The sequence below is a fragment of the Balaenoptera physalus genome, assembly GCF_965194825.1.
Source record: "Balaenoptera physalus genome assembly, chromosome: 2".
NCBI classification, from domain to species: Eukaryota; Metazoa; Chordata; class Mammalia; order Artiodactyla; family Balaenopteridae; genus Balaenoptera; species Balaenoptera physalus.
In genome coordinates, this window is record NC_138883.1 from 149,609,726 (window position 1) to 149,622,006 (window position 12,281).

Sequence of the window (12,281 nt, forward strand, 5' to 3'; positions counted from 1 at the left end):
GCAACGGGAGAGGCCGCGACAGTGAGAGGCCCGCGCACCGCGATGAAGAGTGGCCCCCGCTCGCCGCAACTGGAGAAAGCCCTCGCACAGAAACGAAGACCCAACACAGCCAAAAATAAATAAATAAATAAAATTAATAAGAGGATTCCCAGCCATTGGTCACTGGGGATGCTTAAAAAAAAAAAAAAGAGAAGCCACCACAATGAGAAGCCTGCGCACCTCAATGAAGAGTAGCCCCTGCTCGCCACAGCTAGAGAAAGCCCGTGCGCAGCAATGAAGACCCAACACAGCCAAAAATAAATAAATAAAATAAACTAAAAAAAAAAAAAAGCAGAATATCTAGGAATAAACTTAACAAGAAATATAAATATATAATATTTATTTGAAATATATACCATAAAACTTTATCAAAGGCAAAATAAACAGTTGTTTAAATGAAGATTCACACCACTGTTGGAATGGGAAGAATCAATATTGTGAAGATACTAATTCTCTTCAAATGTATCTCTAAATCTAATGTAATTCCAACTAAATCCATGAGGATTGTTTGGGGGAACTTGTCATTAATTCTAACGTTTACCTGAAAGTATAGATGTGTAAGCATAGTTTAGGTCACTCTTTGCCCTTCTTTAGACCTGATTTTAATTCTTTTAAAATAAATGATGGGACAGAAATTTCTGGTACCCAGGGGCCTGTGAAAGGATCATGCTGCTTCTCTTTCATTCCCTACACAGGCAACATTATGTGACATTCAGGAACATACCATGCTGTTTCCAGTTTGTAGAATGAATTATTTCTTCATATATCTGAGCAGGACTGGACTCAGGCCCCCCAGCCCCACCCCAAAGCTTCTGTAGGATCTGACAGAGGATTTGGCCTGCAGTCAGTCTGCCGTGGCTCTTAGCAGAAATGATTGGCAATGACGATGTCCAGTGAAAACTCTTTTGAAGTGAGTTTAATGAATGAGTCTCTGTTTTTATTTGTCTGTTTGCCCTGTATGTATATGTGTTTTAGTAGTAACTAGCTGGTACAACGTTTAGATAAAAATTTATCCTAAGAACTTTGTAAGTATCACATATTATTACATTTGTTGCAATAATGTAAAATTTATCTTTCTGGGAAAAGTATGCACAGATCTTGGAGTGCCTTACTTTATTACAATTAACAGTTGTAATTTGCTTTTTACATCTTTTTCTGAAAGGGAGGAGAGAATTCTCAAATGTAAGGAGAATGTCATGAAGGTTTCAGGTCTGTAAACGGAATTTGACCAGTGGACTTATGGAACAAGTATCAGGAACATTTTGAAATATATCAGTAGTATGGGGGCATAGTGTTTACAATATGGCAGTGTGTTTACAGTGGATGGTGTCAGGAATGGGTGCATTTGGACCAAACCAGATTGGCTGTGAGTTGACATTTGCTGATGCTGAGAAAGGGTTATGTGGGAGTTCATTATACTATTGTCTCTACTTTTGTATATGTTTTCAATATTCTCTAATAACTAATAACTTATATTAATTAAACAAGGTTGGTAAATTTTTTGCCAGCCACCGTGGTCATACCATTAACCCAAACTAATAGAATACCAACATATTCTATTAGAGAGTACAGAAACCCATTTTCTTTATTTTTGCAATGTCTTTGATAATTGTTCAATAAATTAGTGGTGAAGTAAGCCATAGTTCAAAATAAAGTTAATTTAAAAAACAATGATTTGTAAGATTGCCTCTCAATATGAGTAAACTGGTAGTTTCGAATAAAGCTGGTAGTTTAGAATAATCAGTAGATTTGTAATAGAGATAGTGATCTAATATTACCTTGCTTTTTCCTAGATGATATATTTTATTTCCCTTTGGTTTGTAAAAGATACCATAGGGCTTCCCTGGTGGCGCAGTGGTTAAGAATCCACCTGCCAATGCAGGGGACACGGGTTCAAGCCCTGGTCTGGGAAGATACCACATGCCGCGGAGCAGCTAAGCCCGTGCGCCAAAACTACTGAAGACTGCACGCCTAGAGCTCATGCTCTGCAACAAGAGAAGACACCACAATGAGAAGCCCGGGCACCACAACGAAGAGTAGCCCCCGCTCGTTGCAACTAGAGAAAGCCCATGCGCAGCAACGAAGACCTAATGCAGCCAAAAATAAATAAATTTTAAAAATAATAAACTATTAGAAAAATAAAAAACATAATGCAAAATCTCTTTAATAAAAGATAAAAGGTACCATAATTTGAAAGAAAAAAACCCTTTATTTCTAATTAATGGCACTTTTATGTTTAAAGATAATTTATGAGTAATCTATTGTTTTACCTAGTTTGGGAAAATACCTTTTAAATATAAGGTAAGAAGATAAAGTTATTTATGAATCTTAAGAGAATAATTAACTGTATAATTTTCATTTTTTTAGTAAGGATGGGGATGATAAGAAGAGCCCTGTGATCATTCATCGAGCCATTTTGGGGTCAGTGGAAAGAATGTTAGCCATTCTCTCAGAAAACTATGGAGGAAGATGGTAAGTGATATGGAAAAGAAAAGCTATATGTCTACTGTTCTTAAAAATCATGTCTAAAAGATGAAATTAATATGAAAAAATTGGTGGCTCTTGCCTTATAATTAGCAAGTATCCAAACAGCAAATAAAAATTTTTGTGGCATCTGCCAGACCAGAAAACAAAACAAAGAAAACAAAGGCAACGTGGCATACCACTATCATTTACCTTTTTGGGATCTCAGTAAAATTAGAGTAACCTTTTCACTTGTGTCAAACAAACCCCGCAAAGATCTAGCCGCTGGAACGTATATGGCCCACACTCTCAGGGCACCGTCTCTAGCTGTACTGCCCTCCTTCCTTCCACTGTGCTGTTGACCTCACAGCCCTGTGACCACTGACTTAGGAGGAAACATGTAAGCCTGGTTCACACATGGCCCCAAAGCCAAAGAGAACCGCTGCAGTTTTCCAGCGGGATGGAGGGGGAAGGTGAATGCCCTGAGTGCAGGCTTTTGAGTGGTACATCTGCTCATCCTCCGTGCCCCAAGGGAAAAGTGGCCAGACGTGTGGGTTACATTGATGCGTGGGATCTGGTTATTGCTTTGGCCACAGGGTCAGAGACTTAAGAGATACTTAGGCTGGAAACCAGATGACAAGTCGATTTGGTATGTGGATGGTCACTCAGAATAGGCCATGGGGATGGTATTGCCCGAGTCTGTGTCTGTCCCTTAGATTTTATTTGCAATCCTAGAGAAATATACTGAGGTGTCATGGGGGTGTCCAATCTATTACAGGTACAGAGAATCCAAAACTATAGATATGAATATGTGTGTGTGTGTGAATTAACATGTTTATATTTCTCTCTAGTTGATTCTGTTGTAAATAGTTAACATAGTGAGAGATGGTGGGTCTTGCAAGAGAGCAGTAGAACTAGGGGATCAGGAGATGGTGTGGGCACACCTCCCTGTGGAGACACAGTACCACCCTCCACAGTTTACACAGCAAGCCTTTGGACTTCTACCAAGTTGTGGTGGAAATCTCCCTGAGAAATAAAAATAGAAATGTTTAAAATGTGGCTCTCTTGAGTTGGTGGGGCTGAAGCAGGGGTGAGAACAGAGCTCAAAAAGATACATTTACTTTTCATTTTATAATCTGTATTTCATCATGTATATAATTACATTTGTCACATGTATTATTTTGCTTTTGTAATTTAAGAATAAGTATGTGAAAACATATATGCACAAAGTGCCATCTGGTAATAGTCCCCGTGCATTTCCTTCCACCTTCAAACTAAATGTGCTGAAGAAAAAGGCAAACATTTCCCACATCAAACATTGCTTATACCCACCTTTCCATCTTTTAAAAAATTTTCATTTTGAGATAACTGTAGAATCATTTACAGAGGTCCAGCATACCTTTTACCAGTTTTCCCCAATGGTAACATCTTGCAGAACTGTATACAACATAACTGGGGAGTGACAATCCACCAACCTTATTCAGGTCTTGAATTTGTGCACACGTGTAGATTGGTGTACCCACCAGTCAAAGTACAGGACAGTTCCATTACTTATAAGGATCCCTCATGCTGCCATTTATTTTATGGCCACACACCTCCTACCCCATCCCTGTCACCATCCTCCGGCAGCCACTCATCTGGTCTCCATCTTCATAATTTTGTAATTTCCAGAATGTTACATAAATGGAATCACAACGTGCAGCCGTTTGAGACTGACTTTTTTGACTCCTTGGATGGAGTCGCCTTGAGATGCATCCGAGGCATCTCAAGTACCAGTCTTTGGCTCCCTTTCACTACTGATGGTGTTCTGTAGTGTGATGCACAGTTTGAGCATTCACTCGCTGAAGGGCATTTCGGATATTTCCAGTTTGGGGCTATTATACGTAAAGCTGCTATAAATGTTAGCGTGCAGGTTTTTGTGTGAACATGTTTCCATTTCTCTGGGATAAATACCCAGGAGAGTGGTTGCTGGGTCGTATGGTCAGTGATGTTTAGCCCTTTTATCTAGCTGCCAACCTGTTTTCCCTCCCTTTCCAATCAAAATGCCCAGTTTCCCCTTTTGTCTCCTCTATTGCCTTTTAATATAGTTTGCTTTACTTCCACACCCCTCTGCTGAACCTGCTCTCTTGTGAAGTCTTACTTAAAAAGAAAAAAAGAGTCTTTGGTTATTTTTTAATCTTGTAATAAATGGTCATTTTAAAAATACGTATTATATTTTTCAGGCCTTTCTGGCTGTCTCCTCGTCAGGTAATGGTCATCCCTGTGGAGCCAACTTGTGAAAAATATGCACTTCAGGTAAAATTAGAGACATTTAAAGTACATAATCTTGGCATGTGGTCTATGAATGTCATTGACTTGGAATGTTATTCACACCTTAAAATATTGCATAACTAATACATTAATTTACCACCCCATGTTTTCAGTAAATGTTTTCAGTAACACCTGAGTCGTGTCTATGTAGCTGTATCAGAACTATTTTATTTCTTAATGTTTTTGAGAAATTGGTGTTTTAAAACATCTCATAGTTCTTCTTTTCCTCATGGCTGTATTAGGAAGAATACTTATATTATCTGTTGCTGTGTAACAAATTAGCCCAAAACTTGGCAGCTTAGAACAACAAGCATTTATTATCTCAGTTTCTGCGAGTCAGAATCTGGGACAGCTTGGCTGGGGACTCTGGCTCGGGTGCCTGGTGAGGCTTCTCAGAGGTTGAGGCAGGGGGAGTGACAGCCCTTTAACCTCATCTCAGAAGTGGGGTGCCATCACTCTCCCTCCACTGTGGTCACACAGACCAACCTGGTACAAGGTGGAGGGGACACACAAGGGTGTGAATACCGGGGGGGTGGGACCCTGGGGGTCATCTTGGAGGCTGGCCACTGCATTACCATACACAATGTATTAATGAAAGTGTCTCATTCTCTTATAGGTATCCACTGAATTTTTTGAAGAAGGATTCATGGCTGATGTTGACTTAGATCATAGTTGTACACTAAATAAGAAAATACGAAATGCACAGCTGGATCAGTATAATTTTATTTTGGGTAATCTAAATTTGTATATATTTTTCCCAAATGCTTGTTTTTTCACTTTAATTCCAAAAAAACCCAAAAAACAAAATAAAGAGTATGGTATAACTGCTTGATTATGACAAATAGCTGTTGAATACTTATACACAAAGAAGAGTCTGTGGTGTTCCTGGCTAGATACTTTTTGTTATTTACCAGAAAAGAAGAGTTATGAAGTTTCACATGGATCCTGTGGTGTAGTATTACTAGGAAGAATTAATAACTCAAACCGACAGTGGAAAATGATCTTATAGTAGAATTATACTCCGTATGTTTCAGTCACGTGATAGGACTGAAATAATCTCCTTTACTTTTCTGGTTTATTATAAATCTTTAGGATGAAACTAATGACTAGGAAATGTTCTAAATTTAAGATGATCAAAACAAAAGAATTAAGTGAAAAAATAAAACGTCCTTGAGGAACATGAGTAATTAGATGCAGAATCTAAAATTTTGACGTAAAAATGATTCAAAATCAAGGGAAACTTATTTATATGCCTGCAGGCATGATATGGTTATCTCCTATAAGTTGAAAGTTTCTGTAGAAGGCAAAATAAGTATGCACAGGGCTGTCCTATGAGCAGTTTGTCTTCAAAAATGTTTGTAGTAGGTACTGTGATGCTTCAGTCAGCCTTCTTGTGGTGATAGAAATTTCAAATTAGCTTAGACACGATGGAATGTATTGGAAGGGAGTTAGAGTATCTCGTGCCATGGAAGGTAGAATTAAGTAGCCAAATCATTAGAAAAGTAACTGGAAGGGGAACTCAACCCTTACCAGGACCATTTCTCCCCATTTCTGTTCCCTGTTTTGATCTGCTTCTTTATGCTTCTCTTGATCTACTTTATCCCCCTTCCTTGCTGGCCAGTATGTTCTTTCCAGACAGCAAGAAACATGGCAGCAGAATTCTGCATCATATCACAGTATGGGCCACTAGCGAGAACAGACCTTTTACATATATACTAGAAAATTCTGTTGGCTGGTTGGGCACGTGTCTGGTGCCCGCCTCTTGATTCATCCAGTGTGCCAGGTGGAGTCAGGGGGTCTTTAGGAGCTCCCTCCTCCCACCTGTACCCCACGACCACCACGGGTGTTCTCGAAAATGGATGATAGGGAGATGGGATTAGAAGTCATTCCTTGTCTCAAGAAATTTACTCTTAGAGGATGACCAAATGGACATTAGATTGATATTTGGTGATTAGTACTAAGAAGAAAACTTAATAAGACACATGCCATATGACTGCTGACTTAATATTTAGTAAATTGTTGATTGAAAATATATTTATTTCCCTTTGTTTTCTACAGTGGTTGGAGAAAAGGAAAAGACAAATAATGCCGTAAATGTTCGAACAAGAGACAACAAAATTCATGGAGAGATTTCAGTAACTTCTGCCATTGATAAATTGAAGAATCTCAAGAAATCACGTACCCTGAATGCTGAGGAAGAATTCTGAAGTCCTTTGCTTGTGCTCACATCTGTGTAACCTTGTTCTGAACCCTGAACATGCATTTTCCTTAGTTACCATTCGTACTTCTTCTGAGAACTTGGGACCCACTGTCCAGTCCACTGATGGGCACAGTGAGAAGTGAGACGGGGAATGAGTGGCTGATATGCACAAAATCTGATTCACTAATGTGTCTGCGGACAATGAGAGGACAAGTGTGGGAAATTTTAAATTTCCCAAATATCTTGAGAGACTTAAATGGGAAAATGTCGTTCATCAAAGAGGGAAATACTAGGAAATGAGCATTATGAGATGTTATTGTTAAGAATTGTGATTTTCAAAAGATAAGTTTCAAATAAAAGTCTACAAAGCTTTTTGAATATGGGGGGAAATCTTATTTTCTAATAACATTATGTCTCAGGTATTTTTTAACTGAAGTTTTACTAAAGTTCACACTGAAACTTTATTTTTCTTATTTTTGGCCACACCCCACAGCATGTGGAACTTCCTTGACCAGGGATCGAAACCATGCCCCCTGAAGTGGAAATGTGGAGTCTTAACCTCTGGACCACCAGGGAGGTCCTGAAACTTTATTTTCAAAATTGGAATCAATTTGTTTTAACTAACCAACAATCACAAAAGAAGAAACTAGTACTAAATATTGGATTATTAACAAAGGATTCTGAACTCAAAGAAATTCAGTATTGTGCAATCTTCTGTAGTTTCCACTATAGGATAAGAGTTGCCATTTTAATGCTTCTAAATGACAATTGAACCTTATTTATCTTTAGAAAAAATAAACTCTCAAATAATATGTGTTACGTAGTGCTTCCAGGGTTTCACCTATAGGTTTATACCATAATAATTTGCTCCCCTAGAGTTAAATTACTCGTCTGATGGGATGACATTCCACTGATTTACAGACGCGAGTGGATTTCTGATTTTAACTGAGAGGAATACCTTACTGCTCAGAACTGAATTAAAATGGCTTTATGTCAGTAGTGAATTTAGCTACCAATCAAGCAGTATTTTTTGTGTTTATTTGGTTATGTGCTGTGGAGTTCAAAATAAATTTAAGACCTGCTCTCTCTTCTGTACACACTTATCATTTAGCTTCCTGAAGAGTTGGAAGACAAAACAGTAGAGCTGACCGTGAACAACAGGGGATTGAACTGCACGGGTCCACTTACCCGTGGGTTTCTTTCAATAGCAAATGCTAGAGTATACACAATCCTACCCGCAGTTGGTGGAATCTAAGGAGGTGGAGTCACCGATAGGGAAGAACCGAATGAGGAGGGCCCGCTCTAAGTTACACTGCAGCCCTCACCCCGAAGTTGTTCAAGGGTCAGGCCTGTGTGATGCTAGAAGGTGCAGATTGTGTGATGTACCTGTTTAAGCTAACTTTAATTGAGGCCAAGCACTATTCGATACATTCCTTGAATTCACCAAACGTGCTAGTGAGGCAGGGGGCGTCAGAAGACTCCCCATCCCCACCCCAGACAACCTTGTGGCGGGTGGGCGGGGAGAGGGAAGCCCGTGCGCAGCCCAGCACGAAGGTTGCTGCGGTGGGAACAGGTGCGGATCGCTGTGCCGGCCGCAGGGAGCCGCGGCCTGGGAGCAGCTCCCTCCCGGGGCGGGCCTCCTCCAGGGGGGTCTGGGGGCCTGAGACCCGCGGCCGCACTTCAGTCCGGACTCTCCCCGCCTTCGAGGAGCGTCTATGAGGACTGGTTAGACATCCGGGCAGGGCGGGCCTGGAGAGATGCTCGCGGGACGCTGCCCGGGCCCTGGGGTCGCGGGGAGTGGGTCCTTGGAGGCCACCTGGCACACCTGGGGTCCTTACCGAGCAGTCTGGGCCAGTTTCCTCATCTGTAAAGAGCCTTTTTAGTCTGAAAAAAAACGTAACGTCGTCCAACCTCCGCACGGTACCAAGCGCACAGCAGCAGTTTTTATCTCTAAACGTACAGATCCGGCCACAGGTAAACAGCGGCCAACTTTCCACATTTGCCCGCCTCTGCTCTCGATCCCTCAGGTGTGACTTTCGGGGCCCAGGTGACCTTCCCGTGTCTCCAGCCGCCGGGGGAGAGGGGAACGCCTCGTCCCAGGCGCTGGCAGTGATCTGGCACCTGGCAGCCGTCTGACACCTGGCAGCCCTAGGTGGCGGGGCGCGGGGAACTCGGGAGGAGGGGCCGCGCCTGCGCCGTGGACCCACCCGGACCCGCCTCTCCCCGCTCGGCCCGGCGTCCCCCGCGGCCCGGAAGTGCTCCCGCCGGCAAGATGGCGGCTGCAGGGGTTCTGCTGCGGGGCCTGCGCCGCCTGTGTCGCGTGCTGCTGTTCCTCTCGCAGTTCTACATCCTCTCGGGCGGCGGTGAGTTGGGGGCAGGGGTGTGCGCCGGGCCGGGCTGAGGGGTGGGGAACCCAGGACCGCGGGGACCGTCGGCCTGGGTCCGTGGGCGGAGGCTGAGTGCGGGCGGAGGGCGCGGGTCGCTACAGCCGAGTCCGGCGCGTCCTGCCGCCGCCCCTCGGCTCAGGGAGCCGGAGCCGCGAGCCTCGAACCGTGGGCCTGTGGGCTCGGCCGGGGACGCGGAGCTGGGTCTCGGCACCGCGCGTCGTCTCCAGTTGCCCGCAGACCTAAATTAGTGTCGACCCCGTTGGGTTTCATGTTCAGTTTCCCGGCGGTCAGGCCGAGATGTTTGCCCGAGCAGCTGTGGGCCTGGCGCGATACCCACACAGCCTGAGGTCTTCGTTTCTCTAATCATAGGGTCCTTCAGTGTAGAGCCTTCGCAGCCGCTGGCTCAGTCCGACAAGGATCCGGGCCCCACACGTACGTTCACAGTAGTGCCCAGGGCAGCAGGTACTAGACGTTTTCTCTTCTAGTAAACGTGTATGTTTGTATCTAGTGGTCTCTTCCTTTCCTTTTTGGATAAAATTTCTTGTAGAATATGAAATCACTTTACATGTTTTGAACATTTTATTGATTGCATTTTAGATTATGTGAATTAAAGGCAGATACAGACCTTTTCTGTAGACAATCTTGTTATTTCAGTACCTTTTGACATTCCTGTCTCATCTTCTTCCAGTCCCAGGCTCCCCATTTCCATCTCTTTATTTCAAAGGTTTTTTTTTTTCCGCTTCATCCATCAAGATAACCTTCAACCAATGCTTCTTTCCTTTCAGAAAATTTCTTGTGCTTTTGGAACCCTGTTCCTGATGTTGGATATTATTAAAGTCTCCCCCAAGGCTCTGTGAAATGGAGGGATTGCAGAGGGAATGGTACAGACTTGGCATCTATCTCTGGTGGTGCTGCTGGGAGCTGGAGCAAATTATTCACCTTTTTGGGTTTCGGTTTTCTCATCTTTTTAAGGTGGTGGGGTTGCCCTGGCCCTGTAAAACTCTTGGCTTTGTGATTCTAAGTGCCCATCCTCCAGCCGCGGTAGTAATAGGAACAAAAGAAAAGAAAATTTTCTTTTCTTTTGTTCCTATTACAAAAGGGTATAATAGGAATTATACCCCTTTGTAAGTATACCCTTTTGTAGGAATTTTGTAGAATTGCCCACTTCATAGTGACTTTAAGTAGCACCAGTTTTAAATGAGTATTAGTGTGTTTTGCTAAATGAAACTTTGGTCTCTGTAGTTTCATCCCTTTAGAGTTCCATTACTTCAGTGAATTAAAACTGGCAGACGTATTTTACTGATTCTATAAAAGACTACTAGAAGACAGCAGCATACTTGAGTTTAAAACATAGATTATTTTAAAGAGAAAGCACAAGAATTTTTTACTCTCTTGGACGTTTTTGAAAGCTTCTCTTCCTGAGAATACTGGTTGCAATTTTGATCCTCTCTTAAGTGATGGTAATATATTATACTCCCAGCTAGGCTGGCTGGAGAAACTTAATGCAACCCACTGAATAAGTTACTAATATAAAGAACTATTTTGAACTTTGGTATTGTAAAATTGTAAATGTTACTTGCAGATGGTGGCTTGTTGAAGTACCAAAGTGGAATAATGACAAGACGTTTTTCTAGGGTTGGTACCTTGTACCGATTGATTCACTTAGAGGGTTAGGGGCTTCACTTACAAATTCGTGAATTCAAGTGAAAAGAACATTGGATTGGAAACTGAGAGATTTGGGTTCTGGTTCCAGTTTTGCCCTCCCTCTGTGATCTTGAATGAACTTTATCATCTGTAAGCCTTCGTTTTTTTCATCTTGTAACATGATAGACTTTTTGACGTCCTAATTTATTTCTAGCACTGTATATATGTTATGCTCATGATTGTGTTCCTTAAGCTTAGAAAATTGCTTTCCTCTGTTATTGTAATCAGTATTCCAAGAGAATAAGCTTCTCTCTCACCTCTCACAGAAAGCACCGATATCCCACCTTATATGATGAAGTGTCCGAGCAATGGTTTGTGTAGCAGACTTCCCGCAGACTGTATAGAGTGCAAGACCAATTTCTCCTGTGTCTATGGGAAGCCTGTCACTTTTGACTGCACAGTCAAACCTTCTGTTACCTGTGTTGTAAGTACTGCAGCTTACTTATTCTTAATAAACTCATCGTAAAGCTCGAGTTATAAGTAGAGTTTAGACTTGGCTATGGAGGAAATTCAGAAAGTGCTCTGCATTTTAAAAGTAAGATTTGAGGAATAAAGTCAACTTTATCAGAAGATGGAAACTTCCATCTCCAAGTAAAGTTTGTTTACAAGGGTTCAGATAGCAATTTTTTTGACATAAGGATAAATTGAAGCAATTGTCAGACTTCTTACAAAAAGTAGGAAATAGAAAAGGCTCAAGCGCACCAACTGTTGCCCATTAGAAATGACCCTGTTACAGTGGTCACACCTGCAGCCCATCTCTGATATGTTGACAGCCAGGAAGGAGCCTACAAAGGCTTCCACAGCCGGTGTTCCTTAGCGTGCTCTCAGGATACCTGCTTCAGAGCCACAGACTCCTGGAGGCAGCCCCACACCTGTTGAGTGTGACGAGGGCAGGGAGACTCACGTATCTGCATTTTTGAACCGTTGGACCAGGGAAATTACTGCAAACTTCATTGTAGTCCCAGCATGTGGGTGAGATAGAGAGTCGAAATGAATAGTGAGGCAGTGTTTTACTCTTGGACCTGCCATGACTAGCTCTGTGATTTAGTCATCTGTCTCTTGTTAAATCAGGAGATGGGCCCAGAACAGCTTTTCCTAAAGTGTTTCCATGGCGCCCTCTTTCTGGGAGATGGTCAAGGAGGAAAACACAGATTCCATACCATATTCTCTCTCTCTGT

At 42.2% G+C, this 12,281-nt stretch overlaps 2 protein-coding genes across 23 annotated transcripts in view; both read left to right on the forward strand.

The window, feature by feature from the left end:
* The window catches only part of TARS3 (threonyl-tRNA synthetase 3), a 51,819-nt gene extending 43,723 nt beyond the window's left edge, over positions 1-8,096 (forward strand). For 2 of the 4 annotated variants that reach the window (XM_082448637.1, XM_082448638.1), the window contains 4 exons: positions 2,407-2,511; positions 4,725-4,797; positions 5,429-5,543; positions 6,871-8,096. In XM_082448637.1, the coding sequence (XP_082304763.1) occupies positions 2,407-2,511; positions 4,725-4,797; positions 5,429-5,543; positions 6,871-7,019 (442 nt within the window). In that variant the 3' untranslated portion in view covers positions 7,020-8,096. Of the gene's footprint in view, positions 1-734; positions 2,513-4,724; positions 4,798-5,428; positions 5,544-6,870 lie in introns of those variants that run through there. The other 2 variants (XR_014260298.1, XR_014260299.1) reach the window with 2 other exon arrangements.
* A 1,129-nt stretch (positions 8,097-9,225) lies between these two features.
* TM2D3 (TM2 domain containing 3) overlaps positions 9,226-12,281 on the forward strand; it is a 187,458-nt gene continuing 184,402 nt past the window's right edge. For 17 of the 19 annotated variants that reach the window (XR_014260302.1, XR_014260303.1, XR_014260304.1 and 14 more), the window contains exons 1-3: positions 9,226-9,375; positions 9,769-9,861; positions 11,370-11,527. Coding sequence is in view for 11 of the 19 variants with exons in the window: in XM_082448828.1 (XP_082304954.1) it covers positions 9,285-9,375; positions 9,769-9,861; positions 11,370-11,527 (342 nt within the window). In the remaining 8 variants the exon portion in view is untranslated. The remainder of the gene's footprint in view (positions 9,376-9,768; positions 9,862-11,369; positions 11,528-12,281) is intronic. The other 2 variants (XM_082448827.1, XM_082448822.1) reach the window with 1 other exon arrangement.